The sequence below is a fragment of the Amphiura filiformis genome, chromosome 1 (assembly GCF_039555335.1).
Source record: "Amphiura filiformis chromosome 1, Afil_fr2py, whole genome shotgun sequence".
Taxonomy (NCBI): Eukaryota; Metazoa; Echinodermata; class Ophiuroidea; order Amphilepidida; family Amphiuridae; genus Amphiura; species Amphiura filiformis.
In genome coordinates, this window is record NC_092628.1 from 53,288,030 (window position 1) to 53,315,017 (window position 26,988).

A 26,988-nucleotide genomic window follows, 5' to 3' on the forward strand; every position below is an offset into this window, starting at 1 on the left:
AAAAAAATCCCAGCTACGCCGCTGCGCTAGCCACTGGAGCTGCCCGTGCCGTGCTTGCTGCCTGGCTTGCAAAAGGCACTTCACAGATTCATAATGGAATGTCTTAAAAGTGATTAGACAGAAAGCGTCACAAAGCTTGTACATGTACCATGCATTACGAGTACTAAATACAGGTCACGAACAAGTAAGGCAATCAACTTACTAGTTTACCAGCAAGATGTACGGTAAAACAATTCCAAGGTACTCTCTTTGCACCTCCACAAATAACAAACATGGTAGATTATGTTAGGTCTTATTAAATGGCATCAATTCACAATAACAGATATATATATATTCTTCTGTGGGTTGTAAGATGTAGCAGCCTCTGAATAAAATCATTGTTAACTCAAGATTTATTAAATAAAGTATACATCTTACCAGCTACCTTCCACTATATTTATAAATACGTATTTATAAACACGCACATGACCCATGGGCACTACATACCAAGACCAGTAAGCATGACCAAACCATCATGCCATTGAAAAGGATATACACTCTTTAGATATATGTCATCAAATTCAAGTATAAATTGAACAGCAAAATTATTCAAAATTTGTAATATGTTATCAAAAACAACATTTTGAAAGTATTTGCCAACGGAAAAATATTTATTGATGGAAATGTTTACAATATGAACAAAATAGACAATTTTGCTGCACAGTAGTCTTGTATTGTTATACTGCCTTTGCATTCAAATGAACAGGAAGACCACCCACTATGTAGGTCACTTCCAAGACTGTCTACAAGCTGTTATGGCAGCACAGAGGTGGTCACATGCGTATTTATAAATACGTACTTATAATATCGTTGAAGCAGACTGCTTACTCATATAAAACTGGCCTCATTTACACATTTTTTTTTAACTGAAAACAATACATGTTGGTGATCAAGTTAATGACAAGGTGAACCAGTAACAATTTTAACAAGAAAACAATACTGTCTATTTAAAATGGAATATAATTGTACTCAAAATATAATGTATATGTGCAATGCAAATCTGTGTGTTTTTGGTGTATGTTGGACAAATATAAATAATCAGCTTATTCAGGTTTCCTCAAAAACAAAACAATGCCCAGGGGCTCATTGCTAAAGCTTAATATTATCAGTGCAAGCCAAGAAAACAACATTAAAATTTCCAAAGGTGGAAGCCTCATTAAAGGCAACATGGTCCATTACATTGTACAAATATATCCTACATAAATTCAAATGTTTTTGACCAAGATATAGTGACTTACAACTAAACTGTAGTTCCATTTGTGTTGCTATAAAGCACAAGAGTCGGACATCATGAAAATTAATTTTGAGATACTGTAAATCAAAAAAGTGTTTTCTTTATTTCCTATTTTAAGAAACATTAACCTCGGATATCTAAAATTAAAAGTACTGATGCAAGTTTCAATGCATTTGCAACATACACATTAAGAACGTAGGAAAGATAAAATTGAATGTGGTTGATAAAACGCTCAATCTTGCTTGATTGCTAATATTTGGAAAACAGGATATGGACACAAGACAGATGGTAGAATTAGATTCAGATAATTATTTCGTAAGCTATGGAAAATCTGCAAAGCCTTTCTTTGTTCGATCCGGCAAACTGAAAAATATTTGGCACCTTGAAACATACAGCATGCATGTGTATATGTTACAAAAGTTACAGTTTTTGGCAGAGAACGGCAGTTGTTTACATTTTGAGAGTGTGCAGAGCGTAAACATGGAAATAGGGTTCTGATTGGCTGATTCAATGATCTCAGATTCAGATAATCTGATTGGCCGATTACTTGTCAAAGCGTTAAATGACGCAGAGCTCTCGAAAGGAACACAAAGCTCTGAGTATGTGGCTCATTAACTGGGCGCTCGCGTCATTCAGAGCAAGGGACTGCCATTCTTCTCTAAAACCGAGTGTAGATTATTATACTGTACTTGCTACATAATTGGACTACTGAATTACACACAGAATTGAGGAGAAAAGTTTTGCCCTATTAGTGCTATTATATAGGCACTTAAGTACATCATGTCAAGGAGGGCACTTATTACTATTTCATGAATGTTACAAACAGGACATTTTCCATGCAAAACATATTGCAGATGTTCTGTCAAAACCAATGATTAAGTCCTTGTAATGTGACCATTCAATCACCAGAATAAGAAAAATAAACAGGTGGTCAAACATCACATACATGGTGACAATATGGGATTTGCAAATAATTCTCTAGACAATTTCGTATCACTTAACCGAATTAAAAATACTCTCAAACAGGCAACTTACACTGGTGTGAGGTAGAAAAGCACAATACCGAATGGAGATACTTAGAGAAGGAGTGTTGATAAATAAACTTATATGGTATACTTATATGGTATACTTATTATTGCATGTCAATTCACTTGATAGGTATTGCCATTGGCATTGAGAACTGCTTGAGTCATTTGCTTACTGGTATCCAGATAAAATTTTTGATCATCCGCCCATACAAATGATCTGCTATATTCTAAATGCAGTCTTACAATCAAACCAGATGGTACCTGCAGATTTCTGTAAAGTCTCCCATATGTTCCAACTCAAAATAATCTGAAAATTTTGTTCAATATTATGCTCTATATGAGTTGCTCTTGCCGAAGTCTGACAGTACCCTCATTACTTTGATTTTGTGTATCTATGCTGTCAGAAATTCATTTATCCCCTACTCTTAATTGACAGCATTTATTCTTTTGGTAGTTGTTTGAATGATTTTCTGAGTATAGCTGCTTTCTCTTTGAGTCCTGGTTCTGTATCTGATTGCATTCCTCCTAAGGCTTGGTCTAATCGGCCTCGCAATTCCTCTGTTACAAGTGATGTTTGATTGATCTCTGCAGAAAAAAAGTGAATACAAGGTTATAAGTTACACATAAAAATAAAAGTAAAATTATTGTTCATTGTTGCCTTTGTTGTTGTCATTGTTGTTGTCATCATCATTACATCATCATCACACAGTCAATACCATCATATCTACATCTCAATATAGACGAATCCAATTTCACGCATTCCTACACCTCTAAGGCAGCCAAAGCTGGGTCCCCGTCGGCTCCATCTCACCTAAATTGTGAAATGATGCGGCCTTGGAGGGTATTTCAAACTGCATTCTATCACCTGTGTTTCACGTAGACAAAAGAATGATGACAGTTTACAACACAAAAGAATCTAACATCGAATTTTAAGCTGCTTTAATGCACCCAATTGGGAAGTCACAACACCAGTTTGGTGCTGCGGGACCCAATAATGGCCAACCAAATCCTGACCATGACTTGGCTCGTTGGATTCGTCTATAGTAATAAAATCATAAATAATATAGAAACATAAGTTCTTTTACTAAAATATATATAATATGGGACTTTACATATTCATTATTTCATTTTATTTCTAATTTTCTTAATTATGTATTATAGATGTTAAACAGGCAGTACTTACTTTGGAGTTGTTCTAGTAAGTGCTCTACAATTAATAATGCTTGTTTCCTAATGGCTAAATACTTGACAATACCTGTAAGAAACAGAAAGAGATGTTAGAAAGAACTTATTACAGTGGTTCAAGAACATCTTTGTAAATTAACGGTTTGAGGTCCAAAAGTCTTGATTTTGTACACATATGTGACCCGCTCTGACGAAACCCGCCATAAGTCGCACTCAGCCATTTCAAGATACGGCGAGTCAAAGTTAGGAAAGGGGTGAAAATCCTTGCAGATTTTGTTTTTCAGTTTTTATTATTTTTTGATTCCTTAATATGTTTACTTTAACCTACCATTGAAAACAAAATATTTTTTACGTCTAAAGCACCCAAATCTAGCATTTTCTGAGCCAAACCCAAGTCCTTTACATGTCATTTTACAACTTTAAAGCCATTTTTCTTGCATTTGCCTTTTCTTTATGCGTCACTTCCCCCTTTCCGTTGAAAGACTGTAGAATGAGGTCCATATGTCCCAGAAACATAATTTTGGTATCAAATAAAAGCTGAAGACCTGTATTAAATGATGACATCAAAGACTCAATTTTCAAAATTTGTGACTTATATCTGGTTTTGTAGGAGCGGGTCACATATAAGAAAGAAGCTTCTATTACCCCCATACAAATCAAATTAAAATACTTTCCTATTTCCCCACTTCAAACATTGTGTGGACCCAAGAGTCAAAGCGAATGATGAGTATTGGCTATCAACCAATAACAAAGTTTAACTGATGTCAATCACACTCATTGCATGATAATGACCAATTTAAGAATAAAAGGTGTTGCTTTCCTCTATTTTGCCTTACTAGCCAATATATTAACTCTATACCTTGACAACAGTAAAGTAGACTCATAATGTTAGTGATAAAGAAATATTTATGTTCCATACAGCCTGTCTCAAAAAAAATTGTGCAAGTGAAAAGCGCCCTCTGTGACAATTAGAAAATACCGTTGTGACATAATGCTTACATCAACGTCAAGGGCATATACTTAGCTCTCAAATGCCGTTTAGTCTGTTCAATTTGCTTGTTTTAATCTTGAGATATGCTTACTTAACAACGAAAGGGTAAAATCACAATTGTGCCACTTTTACTAGGGAAGAGGACTGTACATGTAAATCAATGATAGCATCAAGTTTATCAAGAGCTCCTTCGTGAAATCAAAAGAATGCATCAATTACACAACAATACATAATTGTTTTTAATGTTTTATCATGATACAGGTATAATGGTTCTCTTTTTCCACTTACGACAAATTAAACGATAAATAAATATTTCACATTCTGCTGTAAAATTAAATACATCTGCATGTCAATGATTTTACCATGGTATACTGTTCTCATTTGTCATTCAAGACATGTTAAAAGACAAACAAATATTGCACACTTATAGGTTAATGAACTTTGACAAGTTCATGAAATTAGACAAATTAATGAAAGTAGACAAAATAATGCACGTGCGCTGGTGTTGATGCGTCTAATGTGAAGGGGGAGTGCATTAGACGCATCAACATCAGCTATCATTGATTTACATGTACCAGCTGTATTCCCTAGTAAAAGTGGCACAATTGTGATTTTGCCCTTTCGTTGTTAACTTAACATATCTCGAGATTAAAACAAGCAAATTGAACAGAACAAACGGTATTTGAGAGCTAAGACAGTGCCCTTGACATTGATGTAAGCATTATGTCACACCGGTATTTTCTAATTGCCAAAGAGGGCGCTTTTCACTTGCACAATTTTTTTTGAGACAGGCTGTATGTGCTAACATACAAAACCACAATACACAATACGGAAATATGCATTTGGGTCATCATCTATATTAATTGTGTAAGTAACTCCCTAGGAAATTGTAGCATACAATATATAACACCACAAAAAACCACAATATACTGTAAAGATTTGCCTAATGGTCCACATTGGGTCCTTTCCCTTACGGTAAACTTGACATACAAATAGAAAGCTCTCTCCTCTAAAAATCCCAACAAGAATTTATGGTCCTTGCCTTTATTTGCTGGCGGGATTTATATGGAGGGCACCTTTAGTTTGTTCCTAAAATTCCAGTAACGTCATGGGAGCCCATATGCGCCATTAGGCATCTCTTTACTGTATGCCACAAAGACATAAATTTTGGGTCACTCTCTCTCTCTATTAAGTTCCTCTCTATTCTCATTGTTGACTACTTACCTAGACTTTTGCATAGTGCTGGAATTACTCTCATGAGTATACTGGTTAAGAATTTGCCATCCATGTCAGACATATCCCCTTGTAAGAAAACTAGCCTGTGAAGAGAAACAAGGAACAGAACATCTTTAAAACAATGGCTATCACTGAATGCTGCCAGTCTGTAACATCAATTATCAGAATGAATTGAGTTGGGGCCATTTTAGAGACAACTAAATTGACCCCAACAGAAACACACTTTTTCTTCTGCAAGTTAAAATAAAGCCATTATACTAATTTAAAGTGAATAAGAGATCTGATCCTGCACAACCTGTACAATGGTTGATTGGGTTATGGAATTTGTCACAATTATCTCTAATAACTCCATGGGGACTTTATCCTGGTTTAAAATAATGGCTTTATCCTGGTTTTGAGTCAAATGTCTTACATGTGTGTTAACATCTGCATGGTCTTTGAAATGATTTGTATCTGCTCACACCACCAACATTTTTCAAAGACCATTAAACCATTGAAGTCCTGTGTCTTCATTTGGCAATTGTTCAAAATGTATAGCAAAGATGTATCTGGTACCGGTGTAGTGCCAGAGTTTTTTTCAATCACAATGATGATCTAATCAAACTTTATGATACCAAGGTAACTATTACATGGATGAGGTAACCATTTTGAGATATCTTGTAACTTAACATAACACAATAAAATATTGCTGATGCTATGAAGTTTTAAATAAATCGGATTTATATAGCGCCTTTTTCCAAATCTTGAATGACTCAAAGCGCTGCAATTTCACTGCCATGGTAAATCATCACAATCAGATCACATCAATTAGGCTAGATGCAGCTGAACCTCGTGCAGACCTATCCGCACTTAGATTGTAACACCAATTTTTCTGTGCAGCTCCTCAAATTCCATTGGGTGAAGGAAGTTTTTGATAACCAAACAAATAACCAATTTTTTTTTAAAGCAGGAGGAAACTGGAGATCCCGGAGAAAACCTGTAAGAGCGAGCATGGAATCGGAATAAACCAAATGCACATATAGTCATTGGGCACGGCCGGGGGCTCAGTGGTGCAAGGGGAGGGAATATGTACTGCTGTCACACTTCTTGTCAATACGAAAAGTAGCTTCTTTCTTTTATACACTTACCTATCTAAGAATTGTGCTAATGATTTGAGTATTGCAACTTGATTCTTGAAAGTACTGTTACCTAATCCCTCACATAGAACCTGGCAGAATTCTTGATGAAATAGATCTGAAAAGCAAAACAAATACTATGCTTGTCACACATTTACTACACCAATAAGGTAATACGATGTATTGTTGGTCGAAGCAGCAACAAAAAAATGTAGTTCACAGCATCTTGCGAATAGTAGTGGGCTTCAGCAAAAATTGCATTGTTCAATTCATAGCGAGCGTGTAGAAGAATTCAAATATCACAGATATACTTTTCTAGGTCCTGTGGTTCTTGAGTTATGTTGTAAAGAGGGCTGAAACAACAACACTTTTGTAAAACGTACATAACTCATTAACAATAATAAATTAAGCAGGTTTTCAAAGTATATGATTTGTAGAATGAACTTTTGCAAAACACCAAAGTGTTATTTTTCAATAATATATTGATTCAGATAAAGAAAATCGATTTTTATGGCTGCTTCGACCATTAATACCTCGTATAACCTTAATGCAGATATATAGATACAACATCAGCTGTTGTACAAAGCTTGAATTTGATCGGTACTTGTCCATTGGCAATTGCGAGTTGTATCTACGTCAGGCAAGTTGTAAGATGGTTGTTACTTGCCCGAATATAAAATTATAAATTTGAACCTTGAATTAAATCTTGAATTAAATCTAACATAAAGGAAACTGATCATGCACTCGGCAGAATTATCATCTGTATTGGGCTATTTGCAAATTGTGAACCATAGGAACAGACCCAACCTATGCCAGCAGGCAAATTGGTAAAAACAGTTCAGTGCTGTAGTGGCGTCCCTAAAAACCGGTTTCATAAAAGTTCTGGCTTATGCCTCAAGTTATGCCCCGAGTGCAATGCACAACACGTTCATGCCTCAAAAGAAATCCAGTTGTGCATGCAAAAGGTCAACTAGTTGGATATAATTGCATACATGCATGTTATACTCAACAAAATAATACAGAGTTAAGGGCATTTATAAGCATACAGCTACCATTGCTACACACACAAAGTGTAATGTCAGAAAAAGGCATACAGGATGATGACAAAATATCCAATAGTTAGATGCATGGAGAAAGCCTATGAGGAATGGGCAAGCTTAAATCTTCTAGCACTGCAAGGAATACATATATCACCAACTACACCAGTATTCTTGCCCTTTACATGCTTATGATCAACAAATACACTGCCTAACATGTCTTACGCTATTTTGCACAGTTTGCATTGCAAGGAGATCACTGGATTGTGTGACGCTATTTTGTGCAGTTTCCATTAAGGAAACTACCTTGGTTTGCACACTTCAAACATACCTTGTGTCTGCCTTGAATGTGGCCATGCTAGACCAAGACATTCATAACTACTTTCTTGAAGACGGATTTTCAACTCTTGCCGAGGCCTGTCATTTTCCTCATCTGAGCTATCGTCTTCTTTCTTTTCCTGAAAATCAAAGCAAAACATGTTTCTAGCAATGAAAAAGTATATTTTGTAACACAATAATCTATTAAACAACTGAAAATTTATTATGAAATTTTAACTGTGGAGCAAATATCAGGACAATATCATACTGTGTGGACATCATTTCAACACCTCTATAAGGAAAACACAGCAAATCGAACATTATCCCCTCAGAAGAAGAAGTGTTGTGTCAAATATTCATGTACAAATCTTCTTACAGATACTGTTGGACAAAAAAGAATCAAACACCAGTATCTCAGATCAAATGACTTCTACATGTCATCAACATAGCAGATGCTTCAATACTTTAGCCACATCGAAAGACAAAAGGGCGATTATTTAGAAAAGGTGATTATGCAAGGTTTGTTCGAAGGAAAGAGACGAGGATGATCAAGGATCCGGTAGATAGACCATGTTAACATAACAGCTATATGGCACCCTCTCCAAGAATATGAAGCTCTTGTCTAAGATTGACAACAATGGCATCGCATCTCTGAAGTCACAAACTGTCACACACTGAGATCGCCTGGCTAATAAGTACTTGGTACACCAGAGATACTAAAATCAATACCGGGATCGACATATGCGTGAATGTGCTATGCACGATTTTGATATTCAGACGAAAATCTTTGGATACCGGGGTAGAAAATGATGAATATCTCCCGTAAATGATTTCGTCTAAAGAAACCAGATGTGGTTCCTTGCACTTGAATATATATGTTGAACAGATATGATAGTTGTTAGCTTGCGTCTTGAGAAAGAAGCTTGCGTCTTGAACTCAAAAACTGACAATAATTCTGATTTTATATGCGCCAAATTATATAGCGCAGTGTATAGGCCAATCGTGGGTAGTCTAAAAGCATATGACCTATGGCGTACCATGCTCGACTCACACACAGCGAGGTCAGTCACCGGGCAATTGTCAGTAGCCTTAGTCAAATGTCCTTCGGCCCATTATGCATCTCAAAACTATTAAACAAGTCGGAACAAAATGGCCATGCGTGGCGGTGGATTCAACCTACCATGGCGATTTCTGCCATGAAGATATCGGGGCGATGACACTGTGTGTCAGCCATGACAAACCAACCAACTAACTGCTTATATCATCACTAATAAGGATCACTAAACAAACCAAGCTGCACTGCAAATATTCTTACCTTTCTTACTATAGGAAAGAGTAAATCTGTGAGTTCCTTGAATTTATCAATCTGATGAGCATGTAATATAGCACCTAGACACCGTAATGCTTCTATCTTGTATTCTATCTTCTCTTTCTTACATTCCTTGAACACTATGGGCACAATGTCTTCCACGTTGGGCTGCTCTGTTGTGTCTATGCCGGCAGGTGGATTCTGTAGAGCTTGCCTGTGAAAATTAAATATATAGGATGAGGAATCAGTGCTCATTCTCCTTTCATTCTTCAGATTATTGGAATGGTTTAATAAAAATAGTAAAAACAAAAGTGCAGTGATTTATAGTGTGCTACGTATAGGCACAGCGCCTAGACGTTGATCCACAAGCCTCAGCACACTTTTAGTACTTCATCATTATAACAGCTTCCAAATGACTACAATAGTTTTGGGAAAAGTTCAAGGGTACCGAGGTGAACCTCAAAACTCTGAAGTGAATTTCAAAATGCATAACAAATGCATACCAATATTATTTATCCATATGCCTGAAAACTAAACCTACATGCTAAGTACATGCCTGCAACTTATAATTTCCTTCTTATAGCAACTTGAGTCAAGAGGTAGCTTTGTATAACAGAGTATGATGGTGTTTATAAACTTGTGCACTACTTTTTAATGTCTCAATATCTGAAGCTCAAAATTACAGCATACATAAGATAAATACATGGTCAGTTATGGCAGTAGAAAAAGAAATCTTGGATTACTTACCTACATGATGTACATACAACAGCTATTGCCTTCAATAACTCCTCCTGCAATGACAACAACAGAAAACTTAGTTCACAAGGTTAACATGATATAACATTTGCGACTTCACTTCTTCGTGTAAGCTAAATCAAGTTGAACTTGGTTTATTTATGATAAGCAAACTCCTCCTCTAAATGTCACTGAATAGATTCATCAGGTTTGTAAATAAATAGATATACAATTTCATATAACAAAACCAAATTTTACTCACTAGTTTGATGGTTTCGCTTTTCATGGACAAAAAGCATCATCAGAATAGACTGGAACAATTCTTGGCAAGGAGTGTAACACAAATATAAGACGCATCAAGGAGTCCATATGGATTTGGAAAAGAGGACCCAACATCATTAACAGGGACGCCGCCCCCCCATCTAAGTCACGTATATGATCCTCTACTAGTGACAATTCTACACCCTCTGTGGTCGGAATTCATCCAACTGGAAGAAGTGATCATCAATCAATAATATGATGATGCTTTTTGTCCATGAAAAGCGAAACCGTCTAACTAGTGAGTAAAATTTGGTTTTGTTATATAAAATTGTATATCTATCCTCCTCTACATGCTCTGACAACCAGTGCTATACAGTGTCATGATAACTGAGTATACTTCATTCACTTACCTTTCCATCCCAAGTCCTTCCTGCTAAGCCAGCCACCAATGCTGACAGTAACTTTCCCAGATGTGGTGGTTGTAGCCCTGATGACAGTTTCTTGGCAACCGCCCCCATGGCTCTAGCTGCCTGTGCTTTACGTGGCCATGATTGGGATCCTAAGGCTTCTTTGGTTACTATGATTATCTCTATTAGGTACAGTTTAATGCCACTCTCAGTACCTACAAGTACATTCGATAGGAAAAAAAATTAAACTACAAAGATAAGAATACATTTCTAATCAATTTCAGTCAGCAATGTATAAAATTACAGATAAGCTATACATGACATAACGTACCTACTTCAATTTAGCAGCATGGATACTGATACTTAAATTTCTTAATATTTGGTGGATGTTTGCTGCTGTTACCTTAATTATGTGCTTTCTGTACTTCTGTTATTTTTTCTTATCAAGAGAAGAAAATAATGTAGTGAATAAAGTACATAGTGATTATTGCCAGGATTTGTCACCAGCTAGCTACAACTTGACCACATAACACTAGCAAGCATTGCCACCATGTGGTTTGAAAAAAAATATGGATTTGACTTTACCTGGTGTTGAGTCCAGCCACACCTCTTCCCATACCGAGTCTTTTTCTTCATTTCTACTTCCTGCAACAAAACATTATATGATAATAAAATAATAAATTTCGTATTTACATTCACATCAATTAAACATAATTCACTGCACTCTTGCCATTCAGGAATTCTCTGGTTAGCATATGTTATATTAAACCATCACAGCCAGTATTTAGGAAAACTGTAAGCCTAAACAAATCATTACATAATACACAACGGTGCCACTGGCTTTTAAAAACCTGACTGAGTTAACTGAACATTAGTAAAGTGATCGTGAGGTCCAATGTACATTTTCATTCTGTCACAATTTATCATTAAATCCAAGAAATATGGCAATGACAAAGCTGACATGTTCCACACACATAATGCAAATTCCTTGGAAGCAAATGTTTTAGAATATTCTTTTACTCTTTTACTTTAACTTTTTATTCACTACTTTGGGCATAAAGAAAATTCACAAGCAAGATATATTATTTGCAGCTAAAATAGATTTTAAGATGCAAACTTGTTTGTCTACAACTTTAAAAATTTGAATATCAGCGTGTTACATGAAAAAAGGAAAGAAAATTGTTTTCTCGCAAAAATAAAAACAATAACAAAATACTACTTTTTGAAGCTGTGATATACTATTTGTTCAACTTTATTTTGTCACATTACCTTTATTAAGTTTCAACAACTTTAAGCTGAATTTATACTCAATCGCCGAACGATTGCGATTAAACGCTTTTGGAAAGCAATGGGCAATCGCCGAATTTTGCGATGCATCCCTCGTCGCTTTTGCATTTATAGCGATAGCGATTGCAGACGACAATTAAAATATTCTAAATGCCACAAAATACATTTTTAAAACATCAGTTGCTGTCAATAATTATTGCTTTGAATTAATTCATCACCAAAAGTTAATAATCGAGAAAGGTAAATTAATTAGCAAAATAATAGATCCAGTTGGTTGTATGATTGGTTGACGATTCACGTGTCAAGCGAGTTGAGATTTCTTCAACTTGCAAAAGCGATGTCGCTTTTTGCCTCAGCGATTTGAATCGATTGATCGGCTTGACGCTCTGGAAATGTAAGTAAACATTGAGCATGCGTGAGAATCGCTTTTCTGCAAAAGCGATCGAGTATAAATTCAGCTTTAGACAGGATAAACACTGACCTGTGGGTTTTTCTTCATGCATGGCTAAGAATACAAGAGGCAACACTAATGCAGCATGCCTTTTGAGTATATCTGGGTTATGTCTGGATATAGCCTGGATGGTTGAACCACAGGCTGTCCGTAAACCTTCATCTGTAGAACAAATAAGAAAATGTTGTTATTCCTTTAGTAATAGTCCTCCACCATCATCACTACAGATGATCATCATCAATGGTGTTCAAACCAGTCCGGTAAGTGCAAATCCATTGTTTTATCAAATGAATCATTCATCCTCTTGCAAGCATGTTATTGATTACATGAAGAGCACCTGAAACTCTTCTGGAAACCACAATGTTGAAAGCATCATAAAACGTCATACAGCAAACAAACTGCTGACACACTTCCAGTGATCTTGTCTTAAAGCTCTGCAAGGTACACATTTGCTAACTTCTTAATAGGTTCCCAAAACAATCGCATGTGTGAAAATTGTAGTACTTCTTAATTCTGCTCACTAAATGGCACCATGTTGCCAAGTTCTACAAAAAGTTATCCAGGGCAATCAGTTACAATTAAATAATTAGTTATCAATAAATTGCAAAAGTAAATAAATTACATAAATAGCAAAATATGCTTACCATCTTTCTCCATGTACCAAGATTTTAACCTATTCAACAGTTTTTCTACACTGCTCTCCTTGGCAATCTGTATGAACAAAAAATCCAGAATACAGGGTCAAATAGCAAGTCTGGCGCAATCTTATAGCTTCTGAAGATTGCTACATCTATTACAAAGTATCAGCACATAAAAGGACATACACAATCATCCTATGTATGTTAAAGTAGCAACTAAAGGCTCTTTGAAAAAGTTTAATTAAAGAAAGAATATTGTAAACAAACAAACAAACAAGCAAGCAGTATGTTACAAAGCTATCAACCTACCTTGACTACGTGTCCAATGGCAGTACCATAGAGTTTTCTGATTGCAGCACTTTTATCACTCAATCCAGCTAAAAGTGCACCAAGAATCTTCCCTGTAGTTAAGAAAAGGAATACATAATTGAAACCTAAGATACAGGATCTAGAAATGTTTAATAATTTAATTTCTGTAATAAACTATTAAAACGTCTAAAAACACTTTTGACACCATAACAGATTTGAATTTTCTACTACATCGGTAATCCTCCAATGACCATTAAAGTTAGTTTATATAATCTATTCATCACATATCATTGTCATTTTCACTGTAAATAACAGCTGAAAGTTTCACAATCACTCTCTAAAACACTGATTGTCAGTACTGTTGTGACCATCATTAAAACATTATGTTAAAAACATTATGTCAAACAATCAAACAAATTTACCTGAGAAAGGAGCCAAGTCTAGAGGACATTGAGAAGACAACATAATGAGTACATTTGCACAACCACCCTGAAGAAGAGAAATGCAATATGACAAGTTATGATGAGGCTATAGTTACACAGAGTATGAAAATAAATATTTAAAAAAACAAAAAAAAATAAAACACAGTCCACATTTCTATTTTGGACCTCTGGATATTTCAATTTGTTAACAACTTACAGTACATTTCTACAATCATGTACAGTTTCACTTTACATTTACTTGAAGTAAGATCTGTATCTACCAGATTTGCTATCAAACTACACCTTGCAGTGAAATTGTCCAAGTCCCATTGAAACAAGCCTTGAAATAAGCGGGCGCGGGGAGCAAATTTACCCTCGTAAAGCCACCAATTGCTCCTGGTCCTTGTAAAATTCACATGAACCAGGAGCAATTTTCTAAAATAAATTGCTCCTGGTTACAGTTTTGCACTTGATGCAGTCGTGCTGGTATATGCTGTATTGTATATATGCAGAAAAGGATTTAATATTGAAAATTGCTCCTGTTTCTTCAGAAATTGCTCCTGGTTCTTGTAAAATCCCAGTGAACCAGGAGCAATGTTCAAAACAAATTGCTCCTGGTTCCAGTCTGCTTATTTCAAGGCTTGCATTGAAATCCATCAAAGCATGTGGTAGAAATCAGGGGTAACTTTTTCTACACATACACCCTCCCCCAACCCATACACACTATAACGAAGCTCATTTCATAGTCCTTTTTTTAAACTTAACTAACTATAGACAATTACTGACATCAAGATTAATTTTAGGAGAGATTTGTTGACTTACCTTTGTTCCCACTCCAATACCACTCCTTATCAAATCATTGATCCTTGGTATCAATTCTGACAACACATCTGGATCTACATATTGCACACACTAAAAAAACACAAAGTAATTATAAATGAAAGTCAATATCAATTTTAGTGCATGAATATTCAACAGTAACACTATGACCACATACAGATTACAAAAACAAGATTATTGCACTTTGAATAAATACAATATATTGAAATGAAAATTTGATTAATCATGACTTGAGTATTCAGGGATGTTTACAAAATATACACTTCAACTTTTTTTAGTATGCTTTGAATTTGAATTGGCCATAAGATATTATATATTATATCAAATAAATAAATCCAAGATATACATCCAAGATGGTTGAAATCATCCAAAGGTAAAGTGCTTAACCAAAAAGGGAGCTAAAATGATTAATTAATTGGACTTGATACAACTACATTGCTTTACAGAACTGTTTTGTAAGGCCACAAAACCTCACTCATCAGAAGCACGTAATCATATATCATATATACATTATATTTATTGAAATATTCCACCAGTCATACAAGTATTTTGTATTTGTTTTTAATACAAATAATTAACAAGGAGCCAAACACCTATTTTCTAACTATGTCTAAAAATATCCATCTACATGATTGTGTGATAATAGTTTGAGTTCAACTTACTAAATTGACAGTATCCATCATTGGTGAAGACTTTGATGCTGATATCCTCATGTTATCCAACTGTACAAGACAAACAATACGTGATATTTAATACAAAGTACTGTAAACGTTCGCCTAATGGGGCACCTGGCCTGGGCTCCTTTGCCTCGGGGTAAATTTTCTGTGCAAATAGAGAGCTCCCTGCTCTGAAATCCAACAAGAATGAAAGTTCCGTGCTCTTATTTGCTGGTGGGAATTTTACGGGAGGGCACTTTTAGATTGTGCCTAAAATTGCACTTATGTCAAAGGAGCCCATAGCGCCATTAGGCGAACATTTACGGTATGTGTTTAAGTTCTTCACAACTGAAGTAAGGTTTTCTTTGTTGCATCCATCTGAATAGCAGACTCCTCAACAAGTTTCGAGTTAGATATTACATAAACATATGATGCATTGGGATCTTGACACTTGGTATTTAGTGCATGATCTATTAGACTTTTAAAAACAATGATATATGTTAACAATGCATATTGAACTGTGACAGTTATTATTATCATCAAGGGGTGGGGAAGCAGAAAAAGATATTTTCTGGCTACTACACTTTGATTTGATCAGTACCATAGAATTTATACCATTATCCCTTATATTATAATATGAATGCATGACTGTATTACTCTCACTTTTCATTCTTACACTACAAATTTGAACAAATTGGATAGGTTTTGTAAGGAAATGGGGTTTGTTTTTACAGGCATTGTACTAAAACCTTTCCAAGTTTTGCACATTTGTAAAGCTACAATTGACAAATGCTGTCAATGTGTGTTTTAGTACAAACTGAGTTTGTATCTCACATACCTTTTCTTGAGAATCAGGTGTCTTGCCAAGATGAAGGCTCAAATAATTCATTGCTTGTGGTTCCAGTCCACTCAATGCCTCTAATAGTGCTGTCACTAGCACTGGGATGTGTGGTTTCAACATGGAACTAGCATTCTTGCTGATTTGTACAATGGTACCCAAGCTATAAATTGGTAACAGTAAACAAAAGAGATTGGAATGAATGGTTAACTAAGATTAAGAAAGCACAAATATCAACATACAAACACTATAAACATTTGGCATATCCTGCATACTCAACCTAATTACCACCCTTCCACTAATAAGCATGACAACTGTCTAAAGGTCCGTTCATACCACCACCGCATTTGCGATGCGTTGCTTTGCGATGCCGATAATCGATTACTTTTTGCCGCAACTCAACGCAACTCGTCGCATTTCCAAGTTAAAATGTATTTAACTTTATTGCAATATCAAAATGCAGTAGTTTGCAGTACGATGCAGTGCGGCAACACACCGCATCGCAAAGCATGAACCTTAAGCCTCCCTTTTCAATGCACCTGTACATTTAAATTCCATCAAATGTCTAAAGCAAATTACCTTCTAAACTTTCCAGTTCAGGATAAGGCAAAAAAAAAATTGTTCTACAGGCTAACAGACTTGGCAAGAAGGTTCGTCGGTCAGAACTTTTTCCATTTTTTTTATTTATTTTTCTCATAACCTCAGAACTAGTCTTTCTGATACAGGAAGTAAATCCTTACCTAATAGTTCTCACTTCCTCCACTGCGCTAGGTAGACCAGTTTTAAGCAGACATGGTAACACTAATGCTATAGCCCTGTTGCCAACTTTCCCATAAGACAAGTCACACATCTTTACACTAACCTGAAAAGAAGAACATCAGTCAATAACTGATTACAAACTTAGATAATATCATTATAAATGTAAAGCAGTTGATGTACAGAACTATTGTACATGCTTTTGAGTTTGAAGTATGTACAATTTGGGGCAAGAAAACATGATATGATAGATTGATCTCAGAAATCGTAAATCACATGATAAACTAAAAGACACATATAGGCATTAAATTTTTATACACTAAAGGACACATAGGAATAAAAAGTGTGGTAAAGTCCTGGTCATTAGTATGTGATTGATTTACTTAAAGGCCCATTCAGTGATTTGCTCATCCGGACGATCGTAAAAATCATCAAAATTCAGATTTTGGTACCTTTGTAATTGGCATAGATGTGCTAACATAGCCTGCTAGTGGTTCGGTCGAAAGCCGTGTATTTTAGACAAAATAAAGCATTTGATGATTCTGGACTTTTGATACTGACAGTACAAAAGTCCGACTTGAGATCGAAAGAAGCTCACTCTCCACGTACCAACACGCGCTGCGTATTGCTTCTACTACTTATTACATCAGTAGCTACTATTTTAAACAAAATACAAAATTTTAACTGTTTTTCATATTTGAATTGACCGTTAGTTTGCCTCGGTGACCTTTAACATGTTTAATTGCTTATTTTGTTTTCTACTACAAAATTAAGCGTCTGTTTTAAATCAATTTAGACTCTACTTCCCCGTGTTAGAAACACTGGACTAGGAAGTTTTTCCAGTCGATTGGTGGAAGACTGTACTGAAAATCTCGATTTTCTCGAGTCGATCTGAGTTGAAGTAGAAAACCTTTCTAAAACTTCTGTTTTTGACTAATTTGTCGATGTATTCAGGGGAAAAGTGGTTTAATGAAATTCTGTAGACTTATTCTTTATTTCTAAGCAACTCTGACAAATTTCCATTTTTTTTAATGTTCCTGTGAAATCACTGAAAGGGCCTTTAATAGATGTTATGAAGCTAATCGGATTTGATCTATACAAGTATCTTTACGTGTATACTTTCCTCCTCATTGTGTAAACAAATCACTTCTATTGAGCTTTAGAATCCCATTAATATTTGCATCTCTGGCCTGAAATTCATCTGTAAAGGGTACCTTTTAGGTTTTCAAAATGCTGTTTTTTATTTTGTATAACTTACTTTGCTTAATGATCTGCATGCTGCTTCAGCTGCTTTCCTTACAGACTCCTGTAAAAATAATTAAGAACAAAATTAATTAAATATTTCATAAAATCCTAGATTCTGCCAAGACTCTATCTTGATATTAACCCTAACCCTACCCGTGGTTTTTGAGCTATCGGAAGGGAAAGAAGGAGCGAAAAAGGAGAGAAGATGAAGAAGAAAGTCACTTGGCACCCCCGGGATTCGAACCTCTGACCCCTCGCATGCCACGCAGAAGATCCCCAGCATGTAGCTACACAGGTGACGTTGGCCCAGCCAACGATTCCCTGGGTATATATGACTTGGTCTGATTGCGTCATCAAGTCCCGTGGAATGCATGCACGCAGAGTGGTTTTAATAGTGAGCTTTAGTGAGTCCTAGTTGGGTTAGGGTTAAGGAGGCATATAGGAAAAACATGCATGTAGCTTAACCCTAACCCTACCCGTGGTTTTTGAGCTATCGGAAGGGAAAGAAGGAGCGAAAAAGGAGAGAAGATGAAGAAGAAAGTCACTTGGCACCCCGGGATTGAACCTCGGACCCCTCGCATGCCACGCAGAAGATCCCCAGCATGTAGCTACACAGGTCACGGTGGCCCGGCAACGATTCCCTGGGTATATATGACTTGGTCTGATTGTGTCATCAAGTCCCGTGGAATGCATGCACGCAGAGTGGTTTTAATAGTGAGCTTTAGTGAGTCCTAGTTGGGTTAGGGTTAATCAAAAATGCACCTGGGATTGTTTACAAATAGCAACTTTTAAACATAACAAATAACTGAATACTCTACCTTGATATCATCTAAGACCTTGAAGCAAGTCTCCCACAGCTCAGGCAGATAGTCAACTACATCATCCAGATTACGCCCTCGCAATAAATCACTCAAAGCAAGGCAACTGATGAAGAAGGAAAAAATTGAAATTCAAACAAAGTATTACATTTGTCCATTTATTTTGAAAGTCAACCATTCCTGAAAAGGGGACTTCTTATTCTTTTGAATATCCTAAACTGGTGGTAATATAACTTGAATCATGCATAACTGATTGCAAAATGATGACTTTCGGTATGGTGTTTCAATTTGATGGCAGTGGCTTCATTTTGCTCTTCCAAGTAACGCCATATTCTGGTTTTAAGCCATTTTATCCAACTTTATCTTCTGATCACATATCTATTGTAACTCTCACATATGAGTCCTAACAAGTTAAGAACTCTTATATATGCTTCACTTTTACATTAACACCATACATAGAATATGAAAAAAGAAAAGTAAAAGAGGGTGTATTCATATATTATGAAGATTGTGTTGGAAAAAACAAAGTATATTCATTTCTTAGGAACTTGCTTACCTTGATTCTCTGTTCCTCCACAGGTTACTTGTCAAATTATGCAACAGATCATCCAAGATACCTTGCAAATATGTGTCCACCTGTAATAGCAACATTTAATTAAAAAAATATTAAAAATTTCTTTATTTAAATTTCAATCTTAATAGTTCGTCTCAAGGTCCTTCCCAAGTTGCATGAACCAGTAAGCTTTACCAGCAATTAGGAATTGTAGTTGTCTTCTTGCACAAACTAGAAATTTGCGGTTCTCGACACAAAGCATGTTGATCTCCAGGATTGTTGTGTACCGTGCCTTGAGCATAAAACTTACGCGCCACAAAAACTTGGATTCGGGGATCAATGGCATGGCTTCTTCTAGTGCTTCTGTTAAAATGTCCAGTTCATGCAATACGCCTCTGCAGATAAATCTATATCTTTTATATATATCATCATTAAATCGATCTAATGGATTAAGTCGATCCCAAAATACTCACTTGCAGTGGAACCCATGACGACTACACAATCCCTCAACATGAGTTGGAGAGCCATTTCTATTTGTTTGGAATATTTGGCGTGAAATTTGTCACATGACAATCACACTTGGATCAGTCCCCATGTCCTGTCCAGACTAGACATAGGGTACGACCTGTATGATACGTAGTGAGAACGGGCAACAACCCATCACACGTCTTACCAGTCTTTGTGAAACCCACAGTAAGATGCTTCTTGCACTAAGTTCTAATATATGTCGTAAGGTCCATTAAGACACATCTTACACCTTAGTGAAACAGGTCCCAAGTCATAAATACTCGGCAGCAAGTTTGGCGATGTCATCAAAACCAGACAAAAGTGTTGCCGGTTCTAAGAACATCTAGAAACACCAGTGCCAGAGTGAACAAGATTCATGACAGGAATTGAAATATATCTGTGTGAGTATTATTTTATTATCAGTTGCTTTTGTAAAGTAAAGTTTCCACAACCGTATATATTATAAGACATGCATGAATAAAGTGCACATACGTGTCTTCCAAATCTAGGTTTATCAAACACTCAGATTTGGAAATTATAGGAAGTTGTCCTTAAAGGAAGGTGACCCAATTATATTTGGAAAAACTATTTCTTTAAAACTTACATTTAACATTAATTGTTGTTCCTTTCAAGCATTCATAAAGAGAACACAAAAATATTTCTTGTAAATGTGATTTCTGGAACAGACATTTATACAGTGTGATACTGGTAGTCTACAATGCTTTTGTTAATGATAATCATCATCATCATGTAATATATTGATATCACATGAAAGACCATATTTTTCTCATTAACATTCACAATGAACAAAAATTTAGTAGGCCTACAATATAGTTTCCGACATAATTTGCAGAGATGCCACTCCCACTCAAGAAACCTGAGACTGGTAAAAAAACATGTGAAATGGGCTAAAAAAGTCCCAAATGCTGAAAATAAATCTTTAAAAAAACCCAGAAATTTGGACTCACAAAAAACCCTGCTGAGTGGCATATGAGAATTTGGTTTGCAACTTACCACTTTCTTGTTATCCTTGACCAATGCTGACCATATACTGGACATAGCTTGCCTGATCTGACTGCTAGGGTCATATTGATATCTGTAGAGTTTAGGTACAATACTAGGCAAGTAGGGTGCTAGTTGCTCACCAGCCTGGGCTGCTATGGTGCTGAAACCAAATGCTGCTCCCTGTTAAATAGTGATCAAATAGATATGTATTTATACATATTGAATAAATTTATTTTGGTCAGAAATCTTGTACTTGGATGAGTCTTTGAATAAAGCAATATCTTTTTACTGCAGACATGTACAAGAAGAACAGGAAGAATAAAAAAAACCATGTGCTGTCATTAAGGGATGGGGTATGAACGTTTGGACAGTATTTATTGCGCGACATTAGAGCACATCAGACATATCGAATTGCATTCTGAATACGAAGAATGTCCTTCTGATATTAAATAATTTGGATTTTTTGAAATTCGCAATGTAATACACATTTTATGGCAAATGATTAAAAATTGATATTTTTGATATTTAACAGTACTCAAAGTAAACTTTATAAATCTGATGATTTATACTTAAAGTGTATGTAGGTGGGATGAAAAGCCGACGATCAATTGAAAATTTTGACCTTTCCTATTGAAGATATGGATTTTTTCCCAAAACACACAAAAAATTAGGTCTTTTGGGGAAAAAATCCATATCTTCAATATGAAAGGTCAAAATTTTCAATTGATCGTCGGCTTTTCCTCCCAGCTACATACACTTTAAGAATATATCATTAGATTTATAAAATTTACTTCGAGGACTGTTATATATCAAAAATGTGAAAAATATCAAATTTTTATAATTTGTAAATAAAATTTGTATTATATCATGAATTTCAAAAAATGAAAATTATTTGATATCAGAAAGACATTCTTTGTATTCAGAATGCAATTCGATATGTCTGATGTGCTCTCATGTTCCACAAAAAATACTGTCAAAACGCTCAAAATGCTCATTCCAGATCCCTTAATGAGGACCAATCTCTTCATGGAGTGCATAAGACACAATTGCTATGCTCACTATGCATCAGTATTATCCAAAGCGCATCGTAATATCTTTTCCACTGTCACATCTAAGCAATTTCTCTTAATGCCATCCTCTTATCTTTGTACATGTACATGTCACTGCCCAGACTTAAGGTTAGTTCTTGGTCAAGTGAAACATACATGGTAAAAAATGACATTTTAGACCATCTCAAAAACAAATAAAAAATGTTACCTTTCTCGAATTCCACATTGCATTATGGTTAGCTAGATGCATGAACTTATAGATGAGATCTGGTTGATTGAGATCACTTGCCAGAGCACATAACTCCTTGTAGGTTGACAAGGTACCACTGAATAACAAAAGGATCACAGAATGCTACAATTATTAGATTTCAAATTGTATAATTAAGAAGACAATTATGGTAATAACCCAAATGTCTAATGCTGCATTAGCAAGAAAATAAAAATATGAGGTTGAAGAATCCATTTGCTATTCTCCGTGTATGTGTTTTGAATAGTGTTAATTATAAATTAAATTATGAATGTTGATGTTTGTCATCAACATTCCAGAGTGAGTGCATTATTTCATCAAATTACTCTCTCAACAAATAATAAGCAGTTTTGAACCTATTTGATACATGCAAACAAAATCCCACGGTGTTTGATATTTTATAACAAAATATTCACTGATAAAAATGACAGAAAATATGAGCAAACATGAAGCCATCCACCTTCAAGGAAAATGACTTAATACTGTGTGATGTGAACGTGTTTGAAATCACTGTGCATAGTATGCAGAGTGCTAGTATGCATTATCAATACACTCAGCATATTTTTCTAACCACTTTACTAATTGGCTGCTATAGAGTAAGCAAAAGAATTAAGGTACCAGTTGTGTTCATCCCTGTATATCCAAAGTAAAGATAAATGTGTAAAAATTAAATCAAGCAGTCGATGCCTGAACTCTTTAGCTCTGATTTAAGACCTTATTTGTTGAAATTGGTTGAGAATTAAAGAAACAGTGATCCAAAACCTATTGAAGATACAAAATAAAAGTTGCACTTTTGTGTTCTAATCAATGAAAGCACGACGATAGTTTTTCGTGCTAATCAATGAAAGCACAGCGCTTGTTCTCTTGTTCGTGAACACTTTGTGTACAAATCAATAGGGCATGCAATGCGGCAAACTGCAACTTTTAAATTAGTATCTTCCTTGGGTTTTTGGATCGGCGTGTCTTTATTTCTCGAACAATTTTAACAAAGGAGGTCTTAAATTCGAGCTAAAAGATGCAGCTATTGGTTGTTGGTTCCAATTATGACATATCTGCCTTTGTTTAGGATATACAGGGAGTGAACGTAACTGGTACCTTAATTATTTGGCTTACTGTATATAGGACTAGGAGTGAATGAAATACAGATAACAGATGCAAATGATTCCTGAGAGGGCACAATCTTCTTCTAAGATGACATATGATTAAATTCAATAACTTACCCTCCTGATGCTTTGGGGGCTTGACCAAGTGAACCCTCTTCAAAGATTTTTGTATCGCCTGTCACTTTTTGCTTGGCTCTACGAATAGGAAAATAATGCAACATCTGAGTTAATGTAACAACTCAACAAACACAAAACATTTACAGACAACGTTTAAATATCTGAATATAAATGGTATAAAATATTTTGATAACATTTTTGAAAACATTCTAAAATACTGTTATTAAGTATTTTGCAACAATATTTGCCAATAAACATCTTGCAAAACATTTTTTAGCATTTTTTAATGTAAAACATTAAAAAAAGTTTTCATGACCTTTATATAACCTGACGTTAGTAAAACATTTAGACCAAAACTTAAATGTGTTTATAGCGTTTGCTGGGAATATGGTATCAAAACAATACTAATTATTTTTTCTTTTTATTGCACTTTGGACGAATTTGGTATTCCCCAATTAAGTATTCAAGATATGTGGTATGTTCAAGCAAAATTAGTCTGAAGTCGGTCATATTCAATTTTCAGTTTATTAGATTGTAAAAAGCATCTGCAAAGTTACATAGTGACAAGTTTATTACAAATGACTTATTGGGCTCCACTAATGTTCCAGTTGAAATCTATATACCCCCTATAAAATACATGGCCTTAATCCTTAATCTCTGACACAGAGATGTAGATGTAGTCACCTGCTCAGGTAACCCCATTTGAAATTCACACCCCTGTGTGTGAGATTAGGGTCATGTCTTCTATAGGGGTGTATGGATTTCAACTGGAATAACGTATTTTGGAGCAGACGACACTGAATAAGTGATTCCGTTTGAAATTCACACTCCCTATGTGGAAGATTAAGGTCATGTCTTCTATAGGGGTGTATGGATTTCAAATAACATGTATAACCCAAGATGAAATCGACATACACCTCCACCTTACTCAGCTTCTTCACACAAAGTTATCCAGTTAATTACTAAATAGAATTCTTTCCAAGCTTCTATAGAGGGTTTCCATGTTCTATAAGCTGCATATCCTATCAACGACTGCTATACCTTGTGTAGGACTTTCAAAAGAAGTACCTGCATGTGCAACCATGACTGTTTCAAACTAACCCGCCAAAGTCATGCATGTAACTCCGAGGTCGTGCATTGAATTGGTTTGAATGAGGAACACTACGGGAACCAGCACATTTTGTTAGAAGTCACACATGAGTGAAGTGGATAACCTCTATGGTTTTAGACTACAGTAACTCTTGTTCAGTGATGAATGGATCATCCATCCAGATATCTCACATGCAACGCAATGCTTACCCTTTACCAGTCATAAGTGTATCAACCAACATGGAGACCAAATCCTTCTTGCTTTCTTCTGTACTCAGTTCATACACCAAACTTAACCCTTTAGATGCAGCATCCTGGGTGAACTCTGCAAATAAGGGAGTGCAATCACATAATTAGGATATATTTCAACACAAAAACAAATCATTTTGAGTAGTATCAGGGACTGTCTTTTGTATTTTCCAGAGGAGCATTAAAACACTCCCCTGGAGCTTTCAAGGAGAGCGGTGGTAAAAAGCTCCCCTGGAATAGTTTAGGAGAGTGGTGGAGTGGTTTACATGGTTTAGGAGAGCAGTTTTGGCAATACAACAGTTTATTACATTATTATTATTATATTACTTATTTATCAAGTAATTATGACGTGTCTACCAACGTTCTATTTTGTTACGAATTTGGTGCCTCCCAATCGATTGCAAAATTGAGAAGATCCCATAGGAAAATTGCCGAAAAACGGCTTGTGCCCCCCCCCATCAGACCTCGAGCCCCCCAATCATGGTCGGTTCCCGCCGACCCCCTCATATGATGACCCACGCTATGCCACTGCCATCAATTATGTATCATTTCTTGGATTGCAGCACCTTGTAATTGTATACCTGTATACAGGAATCTTTCACAGAGTTTTTTTCTTGTCGTTGGCAAACTTTACACCAAACATTCATGATAAACACCATGCCATTGATCACTTCCTTTTTATATCCTAAATCTTTGAATCGCCATTTCTTAAATGTGGATAGCTAAACTACTTTGTATAAAGCAGCCATGATGGTAAATACAAAAAGTTAACAAAATTAAATCAGCTGTCCAACATGGCTGTCAAAATCGCCTCAAGCACATGGCCGGCCGGCCGGCGAAATCTGTTATTATAACGTTCATTAATATGCGACCCTTGACCGCATGGCTATTGCCTGATGTATTGTACATTGTACACTGACCCCCACCAACAGCACGTTGTTTTACCGAAGACGATTACTTGCACAAAAAAGATGTTGTCATGCAGTTTCGCTCACAGACCGATGGTTCTGAATCGTTCGACCTGCATTCGACACATTATTTACGATGTATCACCGTTCTGAGAGCATTTTATTGAGAAAAAGTTTTACATTTCAGATACTGAGGTGATTGGCATTGGTGATAAACAGCGCTTGCTGCTGCCGGTAGGCGCTCGATAAACCGCTCTAACGTAAAACATTTTAGGCGAGCACTAGCGCTTTCGCGCGCCTCAAAAGACAGTCCCTGTAGTATGTACTTTACTTGTAGGAAGAACACAATGATCATAATTATTGTTTCTTACCATCACTTTCTGACAGCATGTTGACAAATGCTTGTTGTACTGCTCCGAATCGTGATTGGAGTGCTGGGTGGGTGCCACAATGCTTGACTAATGATAACAACCAAACACATGCAGCCTGCAAATCAAAGACACATATGTGAAAATCAATCAATTAGACATTTTTTACAAAGCCAGTTTTCCGCTGGTTTAAAGTGTATGATCTTTACCAGCATTGTAATGTTTCATGACTAAGGTGAAAATATCATATTCACATATAGTGTGTTCCAAAAAAGGTTACATGCAGATTAGGAAAATACTCTATGTTATTGTTAACAAATATAGATTTCCTTTTCATGACATAATCTATGTACCCTAGTACATGAAGTTTATTCAACAAAACTGAGAGATGAAAAATAAGTGAAAAATAATAAAGTGAGAAAACAAAGGTGTTTGTGTTCAACTGTTCTTGTTCAATATTTTGATTGTTAGTCATTCTCGACACCCCATCATCTGTGTTCATAAGATAAGTAGCTTTTAAAGGAACACTCCGGCAATCACAACATGTTAGAAAAATAATGATCAAGCACGAATCACATGATTTATTTAAAACAAACTCATATTGACCTTAAAATAAATAAAAACAGCCATCTCTCACT

General features: G+C 35.7%; 1 protein-coding gene across 1 annotated transcript in view; it reads right to left on the reverse strand.

Annotated features, from left to right (window-relative positions):
* The window catches only part of LOC140148777 (proteasome adapter and scaffold protein ECM29-like), a 48,047-nt gene continuing 21,059 nt past the window's right edge, over positions 1-26,988 (reverse strand). The window contains 25 exon segments of the mRNA XM_072170842.1: positions 1-2,886; positions 3,485-3,556; positions 5,702-5,796; positions 6,841-6,946; positions 8,197-8,323; positions 9,499-9,706; positions 10,240-10,283; positions 10,899-11,110; positions 11,481-11,540; positions 12,664-12,795; positions 13,278-13,344; positions 13,581-13,672; positions 14,003-14,069; positions 14,825-14,914; positions 15,505-15,564; positions 16,337-16,499; positions 17,077-17,198; positions 18,351-18,398; positions 19,156-19,261; positions 19,712-19,791; positions 21,230-21,400; positions 22,478-22,595; positions 23,737-23,814; positions 25,036-25,150; positions 26,354-26,468. Of these exon segments, the coding sequence (XP_072026943.1) occupies positions 2,741-2,886; positions 3,485-3,556; positions 5,702-5,796; positions 6,841-6,946; positions 8,197-8,323; positions 9,499-9,706; positions 10,240-10,283; positions 10,899-11,110; positions 11,481-11,540; positions 12,664-12,795; positions 13,278-13,344; positions 13,581-13,672; positions 14,003-14,069; positions 14,825-14,914; positions 15,505-15,564; positions 16,337-16,499; positions 17,077-17,198; positions 18,351-18,398; positions 19,156-19,261; positions 19,712-19,791; positions 21,230-21,400; positions 22,478-22,595; positions 23,737-23,814; positions 25,036-25,150; positions 26,354-26,468 (2,694 nt within the window). The 3' untranslated portion in view covers positions 1-2,740.